We start from the raw sequence: 18,636 nt of genomic DNA on the forward strand, positions 1-18,636 counted from the left end.
CAGGGAGCGTCTGTACTTTAATTTTAGGTAGCTCTAGTTTTTAGGTAAATTAATTAATGTCAGTTCAACAATGGTCTGAAGAAGAACTCCATGTAGCTTGAAAGCTTGTCTCTTTCACCAACAAAAGTTGGTCAAATAAAAGATATTACCTCTCCCACCTTCTCTTAGTTCAACAATGATGCATAAACATTTTCAACTGCATGGTTAAATGATTATTATAGCCAATATACCTGGAAGCCAGCAAGATTACTTCATTTTTTCCAACTCAGTTTATAAATTGCCATAATGGCTATGCAGGGAACTATAAGATCTCTTGAAAAAAAAAAATTTTTTAATATAGCTTGGTCTGTTTTCTTACATGGAATGAAAACACTGAAATGAAACAAAGTAAATATATAAGAATAGTTGTGAGTGGCTAAAATCATTGAGTTGTTCAGACTATTTTGGCCTCAGAATTATTCAGCTTCACTTTCTATACCTTTGACTTAAATTGCTCATGAGAATTCTTTTATCAGATACAGGAATGAACCCTCATAAATTCACATTATTATGATTAGCATTCTATCACTGGATATTTTCCATCACTCCCAGGTACTAACAAATCAGTTGTTTTCACATCTACTTGCAACTCATATTTCCCTAAAGGATTTCAGAGATCATATTGTTTTTCTATTTTCCAATGTACACTCTCACCTTTTCCCTTAAGGACTTACACAATTCACTTTAGTCAATCAGTTCTTATTGATTGTTAGGTCTCACTCATTCCCCATCTATCTTTGCTTTATTAGATACATGATTTGCTTTCTTTCCATTTGTCTTGTCAGCTACTTGCTGTTCTTTCCACTACTGTTGCCTCATAGTTCTCATTTAAGCTTTGTACTTTTGATCTGTTCACCTTTCATTCCAGCTAAAGCCTAAATTATCCTACTCTTAGCTTGTGCCTTTTCTATGACAGACTGTACACTTAAGAGAGAGAGTCCAACTTCCAGTGTGCCAGACTACCTCCTTTTAAATCCTTTCCTAAAAGTTAGTTCTTTCATGATATCATCCCAGGTTTCTCTCTCAGATAATGTCTCCACAACTACTTGTGTTTTAGCTGTTTATCCCAGAGATCATATTTGTCTAAGGTAAACTGGAAGCTCCTTGGCACCTATGTAGCACAGGCTTTATACAGTTTTGTGACTGGATAAGCTCCCTTTTTATTAGAGATAAGCAAAGCTACAAGATTCACGTTGCAACTGTCACCACTGAGCCAAACCATGCTGGTTAGTTTGTGAGGTTCACATACTTATTCAAGGGAATGACCAGCTGCCCCTTGACACCTTATCTTGACTGATTTCTGAGACACTGACATGCTAGTGGCCAAACATCCCATTCCCTCTTCCTTCTTGGGCCAGGTTCCCCATCCATGGATCTCCAGGGATGTCAAGTGGCTATTTCCTATTGCAACATCAAGGAGGAAACCCTGATCCCAAAAACCCTAAAGTGTGTTCAGAGGGCAGGAAGCAGCCTGTTCCCCAAACAAGAGAGGAGAAACTGGGAAACACTTTCATTGCAGACGGCTTCTACACTGATTACAGGGGAAGCCTTATAAATTGCTTAGCAAGGTAACAGGAAACACTGGGGATTCCCAAGTGCCATACATTAGGGATTATACAACATCCTAGGTGACTCCCCAAGGATTTTTCTAGCTACCAAAGGGAGAATATGGCAGGATGAAGGCAGGCTATAGCAGAGTCAGGGATCAAAGTAAGAGGGAGCACAGGGAAGTGCAGCTCCTAATTATTTTCTTCTCTTGGGCTTGAGCGGGGAGATCAGCTCTCCCTCCTCACACCCCAGTCTATTCCTCCTCCTATCATGCCAGCAAGCTAGAGGTGTTTAGCCAGTATGTTCCCAGTATGTTTCCACTCCACATTAGCTCACTCAGATACAGGGGATGAGGCAGTAACCTCAAAGAGACTGTACATCAGCCCAGTGTTCTGGACATACTGAACCAGTGACTTCAGAAAAGCCTTCTCCCTGACTTCAGACCAGCAAGACAGAGGGCCTTAGTCACCTCAGAGTTCCCTTTTTCTTAACATCAGCCCAGTCAGCTACAGGTGCCAAGACGGTGAATGACATCAGTGGCCTGCTGCTTGACATCAGATCAGGAAAATTGAGGTGTTGAGCTAGTGACATTACAGATACCTGTATCTTGACATGAGCCCAGCAAACCAGAAATGGTGAACTAGATACCTCACATATATGTGACCTAAATTCAGTCTAGCAAGTTAAAAGTTCACAGCATCCTGTGCTCTGACATCATGCCAGCAAGGCAGAGCTGCTGATCCAGCAACCTCAGAGAAGCTCATACCTTGCCATGAGTCCAGCAAGATGGAGGTGCTAAGCCAGGAATTCCCAAAGACACTTAGTAATCTCACCAAAGCCTTTTCATCAGCCAGCAAGTTGATGGTGCCGAGCTAGTGACTTCACATAGTGGTGTGACTTGACATCAGCCCTGCAATAAACATTTACTGAAGAGGCCTTTAAGTAAGGGTTGGTAGTAGAGGGTATGCTATGTGGGAACTCTTTTGCTAAAAGCAGAGGGAAAATTCCACCTTCTCTTACTCTCCTGGGCTTGGGGGGGAATTCATCTCTCCACGTTCCATCTCCTCCTGCTTCTTAGCACTGACTGATGAAATAAGCATTCATTAAGCAAATAATCTAGAATGGAAAGCACCAGGAGGAACTGGTACTTGGCTGGGGAGTTTATTGGGCTCCACGCCTACCTGCCTTTAAGTGAAGCAGCACTGACACTTGACAGGAGAAAAAGTACTGTACAAACTGGAAGACTCATATCAACCTCATTTCCTCCTCAGGAAGATCTTTCCCTCCCCACCAGCATGGAAGAGAGAGGTGAGCAATGGTTCTGTCAGCTCCTTTTCCTCTTCTGGAACCCCATGGAGGGATGGGCGGGTGGATGTGTGAGTAACAAGACAGGTTCCTCTATGTAGTTCCACATTCTAGAAAGATTAGATCACTTCCTTTTGTGTCACACAAGATGTAAAGACACTTAACTCTATTTGCTCTATTTTCATGTAGTTTAGGGAATTTCAAACTCACCATCTGCAAGAACTGTTTCATAGATGCAAGACAGTGACTCCTCGGCTTCTTCATTCTGTGGTTCATCTAAGAAAAGAAAAATCCTTTAATGGATGACATCTCCCTGAAAACATCTTGAAATGGGCATCTCCCTGGCCAGTCTCCCACTGCTTCTTAAGTTGTTTATTAAAATGTTTAATTCTGTACTCTAGCAAGGACAGCTCTGATGATCATTGGTGGGATGAGAACTACTTTAGGAACAACTTACTTTGGGACAACTAGTTAATTCCAGGGCATTGGCAGTATATATTACAGATTTTTTTTAACTGAAGCTACAACAGAGGTTTTCTTCCTCAAAATATTGAACCCTGCTTGTTATTCAGCTACATACCTCAACTTACATACTAGGAGTGAGTAATGTATTAGATGTTAGTTAATTAGTAAAAAAAATTTTTTACTATGTGGAATAGGTAATAAGATAGCATGAGTGAGAAAAGAAAACTATACTGGCACAGTTTATACTATGAAATGCAAAGCTTTGCCACTCTAAGCCCATATGGTCAGTGGTTCAGTCTTCACAGTCTCTACCTGTCACTTCAACCCCAACATTCTTCTGCACTCCGTCACCTCAATGAGTAGTGTAGCAGCTATGCTGCTGTAGGAGCCTGGCAGGGACAATACAAAGTTTGTTTCACAGTTTTATTATTCATTTGCAAATGAAAGTAAACTTTTGTGGGGAGGGTCTCCTTGCTTCTCCCTGCAGCAGGACAAGTCCTGAGGAAAATTTGGTAAAAGAAAAAAATCAACGGCTGCTGGAGGGGAAAAAAGGAGGGTGGAAAATAAGACATTACTTAGATGCCACATGATGGAATCTCTCACTCAAAAGTTAGGAAATGCCAGAATTAAGATTGCCTGTGTAACTTTAATTCAGCCCCCTTGTGCATGTGCATTAATTACAAAAATCACATATTATTTTTTTCATATGTCCTAGGAGGATGGACCTGCTCTGGAGGTGATTTGTGGCTGTGTAGTGAAGGAGGTTGTTGTCTGGAGGACCTCTGCCTCATTTGTTACAGAAGTTGGAAGGTGTGCGGTGAGTGAGGCTCGGGATTGCAAAAAGAGAAAGAATAGTCTCATGGTTAAGGTTTTGTGGCTAAGGCAGTTGAATGCTGTTCAGAAGAATTGGATTCTATCCAGAGCGGGATGAAATTTTTCTACCAAAATTTTTTGGCAAAAAAAAAAAATGCAGATTCAGTGATCCCCAAACATTTAATGAATTCCTGTCAGTTTTGCCAAAGTGTTTGTGTAGAAACAACAAAAATATTCTGAGAAAAAAATCAAAACATTTTGATTTGACCTTTTAAAACAAAACATTTCAATTTTTCAGTTCAAAAAGACTTTTCATTTCAAAATTTCCTTTAATTTATTTTATAACAAATCAAAAATGTTTTAAAATGCTCAAAATCTAAAACTAAAGGTTTCATATTGGGTCAAAAAGAACATTTTGTATGACCCAAAAAGTATTTTATTTTTCAACTTCTCGAAACTGCCAATGAAGCAAAAAAAAAAAAAAAAAAAAAAAAAAAAAAAAAATCAGTTATTGGCTTAGCTCTAATTCTATTCCTGCCTCTACCACAGAGTTCCTATGAGATACTAGGCAAATCACTTAAACCAAGCTTTTCAGAGATGGTCAACTAATTGTGTGTTCCTCATTTGGTGGGTACCCAACCTAAGATCCTGGGGTCCAATTTGCAGAAATGCTGGGCACATAGACGCCAACTTTCCCCGGTGCCGGTGGGTGCTCGCGCCCGCCCTGACGCCACCCTTAATTCTGGCATTTCCTACTTTTGATTTGCCTAACTCTGTAACCTTAATAATGTGCTTTTAACACAGGGTGTGTGGGGAGGGGAGTGGTTGTGTGTGTAACAGTAATTTCACTGAAGACTAAGTGAAATTCTGTTCTCAGTTACACCAGTACTTTGGTATCCTAAAGGTTGATTGTCTTTAGTATTATCTTAAGCACCCATGACAACTTTTTCATTCAATGAAACATAATGACATTTATTTTTCCTAATTTCCCCATGAAGACTACAAATGATGCTTAAAGTTGCAGTCAAAATAGTGTGCCAAAAAGTACACAAAGAATGCATTTCAAATGTTCTTCTGAGCTAATTAATTCTTAGCTAATTAATAAAAATGATTAAAATATAATACAGAAAAATGTCAGTGGTATCTTACAAGGAAGATACACACCACCATTTTATAGCCCTAGATTATATAACCTTCCAAAATACTTGCTGGAAATCTTAAGCCCCTGCTATTTGGAAGAGTTAAAAAACCTCTCAGGTCTGTAATTAAATATTAACTAATGGCTGTCCTTCTTTACACTATACAGTTCATTTCTAAATGCAAACAAACTTGGACTTAGAGGGAAAATAAGCATAAAACCATTAATTAATTTAAAAAGTAAGAAATGCATAAACCCATATAAACAAATGTTAGTAAACTAAATCTGTTCATTAGATTTAGTGCATACAGTATAAGACAGCAACATTTAATTTTCTATTCATTTGAGATATATCATCAGTAAAACTCTTTATAAACTTGTCCTATTAGCTGAGAAATTTTTTTTAAGATGTCAGTGTATTCACTTTACCAGGTGTAAGCAGTTTTCATCCAATTAGTGTCTGAAAGAAGAGGAAAACATTGCATACTCTATACATACTTCATTATCCAAGGGCACAGGTCATCACAAATGGTTAGACACATCAAAATTCAAACTGCCAAAAAAGTTACAGAAATCTGATTATATGATGAGGAAAGGCCTCTGGCTTTTTCAGGATTAAGAAAAGAAGGGGGAAGTCAAGAAGTTTAATTAGCAAGAGACTGGCAGTCTCGGGAGCTGGGTTATTGGCTATAGAGGTTTTTACCTCCAGCTCAATTCCAGTCCTTGTTAGAAACATCCATAAAAATTATCATGCCCCACATGAAATGAGTCAGTAATAGTGAGCAAGACAATATCCACATCACAAATATAATGCCACCATCACAGTGGCACCCTTGTAATCAGTCTGCGAAGCTAAAGTTTGACATATCATGGAGATGAACATCTCCGGAAGTCCTAGGAGTTGTCCCCTCAGAATAGTTCTGAGATATATTGGCAGGGCAAAATGGAAAAGCTTACTGTGTGAGTCTGTGGATGAAGAGAGGACTTCAGTTCTCCAAAAGCCCCTTCCACAAGTAATAAACTCACCCAGTTTGTTTTTGTTTTAAAACAGAACATTTAATTGGCATTTGAGACATTGCTCACTGAGTATGTTTAATTGACTTAAATCGCGTAGAGTGGGGTCCACAAGAAAGGTCAGCATTTCCCCAAGGCCTAGTTCCATTCAGACAAAGGGGCTCTCTCACTGTGGATCCTTTTTAGTTGAAGTTTAGTATCATTTAGCATTTCAGTTTGGGGGGTTTTGTTTTTTTGTTTTTTGATAGACTGCTTGCTATTGTCAACGTGGTGAAATCCTGGCCCCAGTGAAGTCAATGGCAAAAAATCACTGGGGCCAGGATTTCACCCCCTTGTTAAAAATTATTTAGCACTAGTAGCCTGCTGTTTGCTTAAGAAAGTTCACATTTTTATTAATTATTTATAGTCCAGCACTGGTGTGAATTGGTCTTTGTAGTCAAATAAGATGATTTATAATGTTATGAAGGGTCTACATAATACATGTCATAGTGGATTCAAAATGCTCAGTAGAACAGGTATTTGAGCATTTGGGACAAATTTATCCCTGGTGCAATTCCAGTGAAATCAGTGTCTTTACACCAGCAATAAATGAATGTTACCCTTTTTATATCAGGAAACTGATACAACAACAGGTTCAGTAGAAATATAGGGGTTTAATTCTTTTTCCTCTACCCTGAGAAAGTGTAGTAAGCAACGAACTTGAATTTGGTGTGAATCTTTGCCTATTTTAAGCTCTATTTGCCTCAGCTTGTTTGCATTTTGGACTACTAGTTATATGACAACTATAAATTTGCAATACTGCAGTGTTTCAGAGCTGCACCCTGTTAATTGATGCAAAAGCAGTTTTTCTAATGTTGTTCTTTACACGTGTATACTACCAACGTGTGTGGTAGTATACTCATTACATTTTAGTCAAGGATTAGAAGTCAATGGCATATTGTTGTCTCAGGCAGAAGATATGTATTCATTTTGTGAGGTTCACTGACTAAGCCAATGGAGAGTATGGGTACAATTTTCAACCTTGATCACTGCTGTCAGCCAGCTCTCAGCCTAGGCTCAGCTGTCATCTCTTTACATCTCTTGTGCTGGGTCACCTCTGGAACCCCAGCACCTGCCAAGTTTACGGTTCCCCCACAGGAGCTGAGCTCACTCTCGGGGTCCTTTCTGAGTCCAAATACCTCCAGTCCCTGGCACTGCTCCTTAGGTCCAGCTACAGGACACTGTCAAAGAGCAGACTTCCAGAGCACCTCTCTCAGGGCTGCAGTGCCTGTCTGTCTACCCTAAACAAGAGAGGAAAAAGGGGCGTCTACTCTCTGCCTCAGCCTAGACTTGCTAGTAGCCTCTCCTCTTAGGCAACTGCTCTGTGGCCAGCTTCACCTTTTTTAAGCTCTCCTTCTCCAGGTAGCGCATGCTCTGCAGGTGTGCCTAATTGGCACTGCCTGAGTGCAGGAATGGTTGTTAGACTTGCTGTCATTGGGATAGGGGCATGTCTGATCACAGTCACCTAATTTCTCGTTTAGGTATCTATGGGGCTGATGTAAGTGGCTAAATATAGATTTAGGCATTATTTAAGTGCTCAATTTTAAATAAATGGATTTCTCCTGTGTCATGAAAAAAGGGCCCTCTTTTTCTTTGGGAACAGGCTGGTAGGAGAAGAGAAAAGGACTGCTGTGTTTATTTTTGTCAACACCATCAAATAAAATAGAGCCATTAAAGAGAGTGCTAGATGCTAAGATTCCCAAGTCCTAGATAGATTCAAAGTCCTACCAAACAGTCTCCTAAAATAATAAGCTCATTTTAGAAACATTAACAGAGAGGTATCTATAGAGCGTAAAATTTTCAAAATCTACCCTCCCTTTTTGCATCTGCAAGATGAGGACAGAAATAACTGCAGAAACAATTTAAGGCATTTAGAGATCTAAGTATCTAACTGCACATGCAAATCAATTACCGTACTTAGTCGCAGAATCTGTCTAAACTGTGTCTACAAATGATTGCGGGAATAAAACCAGAGGCCCAATTAAGTCTAGGCTGAAAAACCAGGCCAATAGGATCTCTTTCTTAATGAATATATAATAGTAACCATAATTTCTAGGCGAAAGTACGTGCCTAGAATCTTGGCTGTCTGCAGTGTCACATTGACTGCTACTCTACAGTGGTGAGAAGGGGAGGGGGGGAAGAGAGGAGGGGGAAAGGCATAGAGTAAAACACAGTGTTGAACTGTACTTTCATCAATATTAAGAAAAGTTGAGGCAAAGAAAAGTCAAAATACTAAATTAATAGAGTCACTTTGCATTAAAATTGAACACACAGTTATATAGAAGAGTAAATAGAATCTTAGTTGCTAGCTTGGGAAAATACAACCTCCTAAGTCCTAACTTTTCTGTACAGCCTATATTTCTAATGACAAGTATTCAGGCAGTTAAAAACCCAGAAGAAAAGGTTTAATTGAGCTGCTCAAGAGAACATCATTGTAAAAATGCTCACACCTTTTAAGAAGTCTTGCTATGCCAATCTCTTAACAGCAAAAATATTTGCATTCTTCCTAGCACTAAATAGGAACGTAGTAAAACCTGCCACCATCCAGGAAACATATGTTACAAAGCATAATCTCTGAGTCTCAGTTCCTCATTTGCTCCCCCTATGTATGCTCTCAACCACAGACAGCAAACCCTCCTGATTTTAGGTTTTCTTTGAATCATGCTATGCTGTGAACTGGATCTCTAGGGGTACATTATCTAACTATCAACTAACACCTTTATTTGAAGTGTGCATGTTAATTAGTATTATTTATTTGGCTAGCACAATAAGCTTACACAGCTGGAGAGCAATGCCAAAGGGTTGAAGTTGGCACAATATGGTGTGGTAAAGGATATTTCAGCCAAATGAAGAGATATGGAGCTGGATTTCTTGGTCCATTCTATCCACTTCATGCTGTTCAGACAGCACAAAGAGAATAGAGTCCCGCTGGAAATTAACTAGCAGAGAATCCCCTTGCCCAGAACTCCCTCCAGGCGTAAAGCCAGAAAACCCTGCTTCTGTGCCAGCCACCCACTCTGACGTAGTGGCACGGCAGGGCAGAGTTTGTTAACACCTAATCTACATTGATGTCTGAGAGACTGTAAACCAGTGATATAAATCAGAACAGACCCTCTTCTGTTCTATCTAATGCCTGGACTAGCCCAGTACTGAATCATGGAGCCAAAATCAGCTGCCAAATGGCCTCCTGTGCCCTGCAATGAATGGAACTCAGGGGCAGAGAACTGATGCTGTGGTGTCAGGTAGTTAATACTGAAATGTGCCGTGGAATACATGGGTTTTAAGGAGAAGAATGGGAGAGTTTTATGTAGGGTTACCATATTTCCACAAGCAAAAAAAGAGGACACGGGGGAGGAGGAGCCCCGCTCTAGCCCTGCCCCTGCCCCGCCCCCATCCACTCCCTCCCACTTCCCACCCCCTGATTGCCCCCCCCTAGAACCTCCAACCCCCCCCCCGCTCCTTGTCCTCTGACTGCCCCCTCCTGGGACCCCTGCCACTAACTGCCCCCTAGGACCTCACCCCCATCTAAGCTGCCCTGCTTCTTGTCCCCTGACTGCCCCCTCCTGAGAACCCCCTACGATCCTACCTGTCCCCTGTCTGCCCCGACCCTTATCCACACCCCTGCCCCCAGACAGACCCCCGGGGACTCCCATGCCCTATCCAACTGCTCCCCGCCCCCTGACAGGACCCCCAGAACTCCTGACCCATCCAACCCCCTCTGCTACCTGCCTGCCTCGACCCCTCTCCACGCCCCTGCCCCCCTGACAGCCCCCCCAGAACCCCAGACCCATCTAACCCCCCCCTGCTCCCTGTCCCTGACTGTCCCAACCCCTCTCCACACCCCTGGCCCCCTGACAGCCCCCCCAGAACCCCAGACCCATCTAACCCCCCCTGCTCCCTGTCCCTGACTGTCCCAACCCCTCTCCACACCCCTGCCCCCCTGACAGCCCCCACCCCAAACTCCCGACCCATCCGACCCCCCCTCCCTGTCCCGGGCCGGCTTTAAAGAGCCCAGGAATCGGGCTGCACTCCGGCCGGGGTTGCGGGGCTTGGGGCCCGGCCGGAGGTGCTCGGCCGGGGCTGGGCCGGCACCAGGGCCGGCGCTGCTGGGGGTGCTCGGCCGGGGCTGGGCCGGCGCGCTCGGCCGGAACCAGGGCCGGCGCTGCTGGAGCCCGAGCCGGGCGAGCTGGGGCCCGAGCCGGGGTCGCCGCCCTGGGGTCGGAACCGGGGCCGGAGCCACTGGGGCTCGAGCTGGACCGGAGCCGCTGGGGCCGCCGGGCGCCGCTCGGCCAGGGCCGCGCCTCCCCGGAGCTCTCCTCCTCGCGCCCCTCCGCCCCTGCTTACCTGCTGCTGCCTCCCGCTTGCCCCTGCTTCTTTTCAGATTTCCCATGAAGATCTGATTCGCGGGAAGCAGGGGAGGGGGAGGAGCAGGTGGGCGGAGCGTTCAGGGGAAGGGAGGAGAGGGAAGACAGCTGCGGGGCCGGACAGCGTGGTAAGGCTGCAGGGGATGGGGGGAGCCGGAAAAGGACTTTGGGTGCCCAGCGGCGCTTGGCCTTCGCTTTTCTGTCTATAAATAGCCGACCAGGGGGAAATCCCGGACATTTTTAGATTTTTAAAAATCCCCCCCCCCCCCCGGACGGCTATTTATAGACCGAAAAGCGGACATGTCCGGGGAAATCCGGACATATGGTAGCCCTAGTTTTATGAATATTGATTAGGAGGCATAAGAGGTAGTGTGCAAGGTGGTACAAATGTGCAGAGTGAACAAATTAGCAGCAATGAATAATGTTATGAGAAAATGGAAAAGGAAGGAGTAAAATATATATAATTTTGTGTTCTGTTTGGTCACTATGTCAAAAGTTGTTGCAGAAACAGAGGGGATCAGAGATAGGTGATGAAAATACGAACATAAGAATGGCCATACTGGGTCACACCAAAGGTCCGTCTAGCCCAGTATCCTGTCTTCCGACAGTGGTCACTGTCAGGTGCCCCAGAGGGAATGAACAGAACAGGTAATCACCATGTGATCTATCCCCGTTGCCCATTCCCAGCTTCTGGCAAACAGAGGCTAGGGACACCATCCCTGCCCATCCTGGCTAATAGCCATTGATGAACTATCCTCCATTAATTTATCTAGTTCTTTTTTGAACCCTGTTATAGTCTTGGCCTTCACAACATCCTCTGGCAAAGAGTTCCACAGATTGACTGTGCGTTGTGTGAAGATTAAAATGAGATGTGGGTAGGCTGACCAGATGTCCCGATTTTATAGGGACAGTCCCACTATTTGGAGCTTTGTCTTATATAGGCACCAACTGCCCCCACCCCCCATCCCCGTCCTGATTTTTCACACTTGCTGTCTGGTTACCCTAGGTGTGGGCAGGCTACCACATGAAGAGAGACTGAAAACCTTGAAAGTATTTAGCTTAGTGAAGAGTAAGAGGAGACATGATGGAGGCATACAAAACATTGGTATACAAAAGGTAAATCAAATGTATCACTTGTCCTTTCATTAAAAAGCAACAAATTTAAAACTGATAAAAGGAAAAAAAGGTTTTACAACATCCGTAAAATAATCTGTGAAAAATCACTGCCACAGGTTATCATTGAGGCTGCTTAGCAGGATTCTAAATAAAAGATTAACATGGATAATGCAAACATCCACAACTACATTAGACAGATGTAACCAATATAAGAGATGTACATCTTTACACTTCAGGGCATACCACTAACTGATACAGATTAGGAAGAAACTTTCATTGTAAATCAAGTGATTTTCATATTTGTCCACTACAGCATTTTTTTTTTTTTTTTGCACCTTCCACTGAAGCAGTTGATACTGGCCACTATTAGAGACAGGATATTGTGGGTGCCTTGTCACTTTACATTGTCATATTCTGCAATCTGACACTGTAAAAAAATGCTTTGTGACAACTGACCAAAATGAAGAAACACCTTTCTTCTAAGAAACTATATTTGTTTTTTTAATAAATGTTCGCAGTTTCCTGTTTGTAGTTTCCACTGATGTGGAAGTACAGTCCCTGTGCTAAATTCTCCTCTTAGCTATTCTGGTGTGATCCCATTGATTTAATTCCCATGAATGACGAGGTTACTGGGCCGAAGAGCTCTCTCCCATTTAATAGTCAAGCATCAGTAATGCACTGTAGGAAGGTGCAGAACTTTTCTGATGACTCCTTCTGGAAGCCAATTTGGGTGACTCTGATTAGCTTTACTCCAGAACATAAAAGGAAAGAGAGGCCTTGAGGGAAATGTAGGAGCTCCTAGAGCAGAGGTGGCCAAACTTACTGATCCTCCAAGCCGCATATGATAATCTTCAGAAGTTCAATAGCCAGGTGCACCTGCTCGGGGCTTCTGCCCTGTGATAGGGTAGTGGGGCGCCTGCCAGGGCCTGGGCCTTCAGCAAGAGGGTAGGTGCCTCGTGCAGGGCTGAGGCGCCTAGACCCCCGCCCACTGGGCAGAAGGCCCTAGTCCCACCACCCTGCCACAGGGCAGAAGCCCCAAGTTCTCCCACTTCCCCCCACCCCAATCTGGCAGGTGGAGGGGGGGGGCCTCCACAAGCTGCACTTTTACTGTAAAAGAGCCACATGTGGCTTGTGAGATGCAGTTTGGCTACCCCTGTCCTACAGGGAGAAATATTAATCGTCAGGAAATGTGCAGAAAGAAGCTTATGCAGAGGAGGGGATCTAGGACTTCTGTTTGTAAGTACAGTCATGTCCGTTCACTCGGGTCCCAGCATGCTTTCAGTTACACACCAGTGTTACTGCAGAGTAAATCCATGTTCATGTAATTAAAGACTGTGGGTCTACTTCTCCACACCACTGCCATAGTTTTATACTGGTGCAACTCCACTTCATGACAGCACTTTGGTGGAGTAGCTCTAGCATAAGACTGGGACAAGGGAGTGAAGAAAAAAATCAGACGCTATGATTTAATTCATATTCCCTGACTTTTGAGTACTTCATTTTCCAACCTTCAAATGTTTAATGTCAAGTTTTTGATGGACTTTCATTCCTCTTTTTTTTTTTTTGAAAGTAAAAGAAAAGAAACTCTGATGTGGAGCTACTTGCTAGATAGCAGCACAACATTCTACCCTGCACATAATGTGCAGTTTCTGAGGTCAAGGCTCATGTCCTGCTTCACTGAGTGTGCACTTTGCATGCTGAATGAAAGTTTTCGAACAGCAGCTGTAACAAAAAACTAACTTATATGGGGGCAAGAGTGTGTGTGAGTAGTATAACCACACAAAACAGAAGGAGTTAGGGAGCAGACAGAGGACTGAGAGGCTATGAAAAAGCAGCAGCAGCAAATGCCTATCGGAGTGCATATTGGGTGATGTGTGTAGAGCCTGTGATAATATTACTGGAGTGGCCTCCCCAAATTGATTGCGATACAGTCTTCCTACAAAACGGACTACAGATGGTGCTAGGTACAAAGTGACTCCTCAGTTCCATTTCTACAGCACAGTAAAGTACTAGCAAATGAATTTCAACCCTGTGCAATGGGCCAGCACAAGACCTATTTACTACTTACGCTCTTAAAAGAACTCTTATGTTGACCTCCTGCTCAGTGCTGATCTGCCTCAGCAGCCATATAACAAACATATACAGGATGCAATTCTATTTCACAGAAACTTCTTGTTTCAGCTGGTGCAGAAGATTAGCATACTGTTTCAGCTTGTGTGTGCGTTGGAGAAAAAAAGAATGACTGAAGTGAGCCCAAACTTTGTGGCTGGCATATTTCCCATATTAGCACATTGCCTAGGAAGTTCTGAACTAGGAAATCAAGACAATTTGAAAGTTATGACAGGTTTCAGAGGGGTAGCCATGTTAATCTGTAAAAAGAACAGGAGTACTTGTGGCACCTTAGAGACTAACAAATTTATTAGAGCATAAGCTTTCGTGGGCTACCACGAAAGCTTATGCTCTAATAAATTTATTAGTCTCTAAGGTGCCACAAGTACTCCTGTTCTTTTTACGGATACAGACTAACACGGCTGCTACTCTGAAACATGTTAATCTGTATCAGTAAAAACAACGAGGAGTCCTTGTGGCAGCTTAGAGACTAACAAATTTATCTGGGCATAAGCTTTCGTGGGATATAACCCACTTCATCAGATGTATGGAGTGGAAAAATAATTTCCCCTCTGTTGATACTCACACCTTCTTGTCAACTGCTGGGAATGGGCCACATTCACCCTAATTGAATTGGCCTCATTAGCACTGACCCCCCCCACTCAGTAAGGCAACTCCCATCTTTTCATGTGCTGTATATTTATTCCTGCTTACTGTATTTTCCACTCCATGCATCTGATGAAGTGGATTATATCCCACAAAAGCTTATGCCCAAATAAATTTGTTAGTCTCTAAGGTGCCACAAGGACTCCTCGTTGTTTTTACTGAAAGTTATGAGACATGCTGTAGTAGGGTCGCGCCGGGGCTCTACCCTCCGGGACGGAGGGGCGCCACACCAGCTCACTATAGCACAGACAGTCAAATCTCAGGCCCCTTTACGCAGGGGCTGAGCGACAAACAGTTAGTTCTGGACTCAGGCCCTCAGGCAGGGACTGAGCGGACAAACAGTTAGCTCTGGGCTCAGGCCCTCAGGCAGGGGCTGAGCAGACAAACAGTTAGTCCTGAGGCCCAGGCCCTGGAGCAGGGCGGGGCACAAACAGTCCCAGCTCAGGCCCTTTGGGGCAGGGCTGAGCGAGCAATCAGTCAAGGAGCTCAGGCCCTCGGGGGCAGGGGCTGAGCAGACAAGCAGTTAAGGAGCCCAGGCCCTGGATCAGGGCGGGGCACAAACAGTCACAGCTCAGGCCCTTGGATGCAGGGGCTGAGCAGACAAGCAGTTTAAGCAGGCCCAGGTTCCTACCTGAGCGTTGGGTGAGGGGGGAAGCCTGCCACCCGTGAGTGGGAGTGGCAGGGGGGGACGCAGGCCCACCCACTCCACTGCGTCCCAGCCCGGGGCCCTAGCAGCGGTTACTGCCGCTGCTGGTCAGTGGGGTGTCCTGACCAAAACACACTGACATCGGCTCACAGGTCTCTGCAGCCTGACCGGGGTCGGCTACCCCCGGGCTACTTCCGTGTCTCCCCTCGGGGCCTACCTCGTCGGCGACGCCGGGTTCGGGCCAGTCCAGCAGCATCGGTTCCTCTGGTACGGGGCTTGGGGGCCGGTCCAGCAGCTCTCCAGCAGGGTAGCTGGCCCGGGGCAGGCTTGGCTCCTCCTCGGGGTAGCTGGCCCGGGGCAGGCTTGGCCAGTCCTCCTCGGGGTAGCTGGCTAGAGGTAGGCTCGACCGGCGCGGTGGGGTAGCAGGCGGCTCGCGGCCTGCGGCTGTCTCACAAGCGGGAGCTCAGCCCGGGACGTCTGCTCTCTCTGCCGGCCTGGGCTCCACTGAGCTCTGCCGGCGGGCTTTTATACTTCCGGGTCGGGGCCGTGACCTCGGAGGGGCGGGCGCCGGACCCGGTGGCTCCGCCCACGTTGGGGTTAGGGGAAGTTTGGCCCTATGCAGGACGGAGGGGCGACACACCGGCTCACTACACATGCATACACATTTTTCAGCCATACTAATGGCAGGCATTAGATTGATATAATTATCTGAACCCAGGGGTCAGAGAAACAAGAGTATATCATCCCTTTAAGCTCACCAGACAGCTTCTGAAGAACATTCACTGAAGTGTTAGACTTTCCAAAGTTGCATACTACTTATTCTGGATCTAAGAGTAGGATAACTTTAATCATAATTAAGTGACAAATATATCATCAGCAGGATTAAAATTTAAAATTACCTTGTTGAATAACACCAGCAACAATGGAGAGATATTCCTCGGGATCCTGATCGGTGGAGATCTCTTGGCTTCTTTGGTCTAAGGTCAGTATCTCATGTAGAACGTCTGAGTTCTCCACCCCACAAAGTAGAATCACTACCCTACCTGGAGGCTCAAGGACCCTGTCCAAGAAATATCTTCTATTTTGATCCAGGCATTTTAGAAGTCCATTTGATAGTATGAGCAGTTTACATCTATAACAGGATAGAGAGTGTGACCCCAGATGCTGAAAAGATAAAGTCTCTAGGTTGTAAAGTAAGATTCCTTCTTCCTTTATAATGTGTTTGAAAAGCGATTTTAAATACAGAGCCCATTCTTCTGCCTCTTCTTCATAAATCACCAGAATGTCCTTTGTATTTTCTGTAGGAAAGAAAACATTTTTAACCTCCATTTTATCTAATATCCACAGCTAGCATGTTAGATTTTTTCTCTTTGTAATCTGAAACAGAATGGTAGAGATAGAAAATTGGATTTTCAACTGTTTGCAGAAAAAATTGAAATTTATGTTCCAAACCAGAACATAAATATTTTTGAAATTTCCTGTGGAATAGAAATTCTGATAAAATATCCCTTTTGAAAATTTTGTTTAGGAAAATTTTTGAAATTGTTTCAAAACAAAATATGTTTAATGTTTTCCTTTTCATAGTATTTATTGTCTTTATATTTCATTATGTCTCATTAGCAGTAGTAGTAGTGCATCTCACATATCATGTCATATTATGCAGACAAAGTATAATATTCAAAACAATTACTTTCTTATTTTTATTGTATTTTATTTACAAAAAAAATATTGGTGCAGCTGCTACTTAATACAGATTAAAGCACCTTATTTTGTTGTTGAAAATGTCTCTTGTTTGTGATGTAATGAAGTAGTTTGACACTTTCAATAAGAAAATAATTGTTAAAGTGTCAAACTGTTTAATTACAACTTGAACAGGAGACACTAATCTAGAAAATAAGGAAGTGTTTTGATCTAAAAAGTAATAGAATACTTTGAGTATATTCTGTCCTCATAATATGACATACCACATTATGACATGACTTGACATAGATGATTGGTATGTCATTTTATGCACTACAACAATTGACGTGTTGGGAACTGGGTTGGTTGTTTTTTCTATATATTTATTTTAAAATATTAATGTAAATGCTAATCTAATAAAACTGGGAATAGTTCAGCATCTGGCAAGTTGCTGCAGCTAGAGAAACAAAAGGAAATGTCAAATAAAGTAGGTAACGGCACACCCATGATGCTGACATTATAGATGATAGGATGCCATTGACACCACTGATATATTGATCAACAACAGTATACAGCAAAATACAATATGACATCAAATGAATTAATACAGTTCTATCCCTTTAAGCTCTTTTATGTTGTAAGGATTATAGAAATATATTCTAATAGCAATTGTCACAAAGTTAATCATAGCTGGTTCTAAGCAACAGCATCCACAGACTACATAGTTTTAGCTTAGTAATACAGGTTTGTATGCTATGGATCATATTCGACACTCAGTTATAATGATGTAAGTCTGAAGTAACAACACTGACGAAATTACACCTGCTTTATGCCATTTTAAGTGTGAACAGAATTTGGCCCAACATATTTGATAATTATATTAATTTAAAAGCTCCGGTTTTAGATTTCTCTTAATAGAAAGCACCAAATGAACAGAAAGTTCATTTCTATCCCACTATACACGAGTTATTTTGATTTTTTAAAATACTGTAAACAAACAAAGCTTAGCCATGGGAGCTGCATAGCTCTTATAGACATATAAACACATACCACACAACAGCACACACCAACAATAAATACTAACCAATTACAGAATTAAAAATTCATAAATCAAACATCCTCTGTCATTTATATAATATATTACATGTGCAGGAGAACAGTGGCATAAGTACATGACCCTTTGTGCAAGAAACAATGCTTATGTAATGAAGATTTTCTGCAGAGTCTATTCAGGTCAAATCCTAAGGTCTAACTTGGGTAATTATAGGGCCCCATCACCATAGTTACTGAGCACCTCACAATCTTTATTATATATACTCACAGAGAGAAAGCGCCTCAGAACACTCTGGTGATTATTCCCATTTTACAGATAGAGAGCTAAAGAACAGAGAGACTAAATGACTTGTCCAAAGTCACACAGGGCACAGCAGGGAAGAAAGCCCAGATCTCAAGAGTCCTAGATTAGCGATATCACCATTTCAGGGTAATGGCTCCTGTGTTACCAGTTCTGTGATACACTCCAGGCGTTCCCAGTCAGGTCTCCAGTTTCCCACAATCACCTATCTCTATGTAGGGACCCTTATAACACTGTCCTCTGACCAGGGGTTTTTAAGCCTACACAGTTCCCTGCCTTACACTGTGATATCCCCAGCAAGCCAGCCTGCCAAAAATTCAGCGCCTGTGCTTTGCTTTCT

General features: G+C 43.3%; 1 protein-coding gene across 1 annotated transcript in view; it reads right to left on the reverse strand.

Moving 5' to 3' along the window:
- BANK1 (B cell scaffold protein with ankyrin repeats 1) overlaps positions 1 to 16,591 on the reverse strand; it is a 233,933-nt gene extending 217,342 nt beyond the window's left edge. The window contains exons 1-2 of the mRNA XM_065405166.1: positions 16,162 to 16,591; positions 3,103 to 3,168 (exon numbers count right to left, since the gene is read on the reverse strand). Of these exons, the coding sequence (XP_065261238.1) occupies positions 3,103 to 3,168; positions 16,162 to 16,591 (496 nt within the window). The remainder of the gene's footprint in view (positions 1 to 3,102; positions 3,169 to 16,161) is intronic.
- Between the last annotated feature and the right edge of the window lie 2,045 nt (positions 16,592 to 18,636).

This window comes from Emys orbicularis, chromosome 5 (genome assembly GCF_028017835.1).
Source record: "Emys orbicularis isolate rEmyOrb1 chromosome 5, rEmyOrb1.hap1, whole genome shotgun sequence".
Taxonomy (NCBI): domain Eukaryota; kingdom Metazoa; phylum Chordata; order Testudines; family Emydidae; genus Emys; species Emys orbicularis.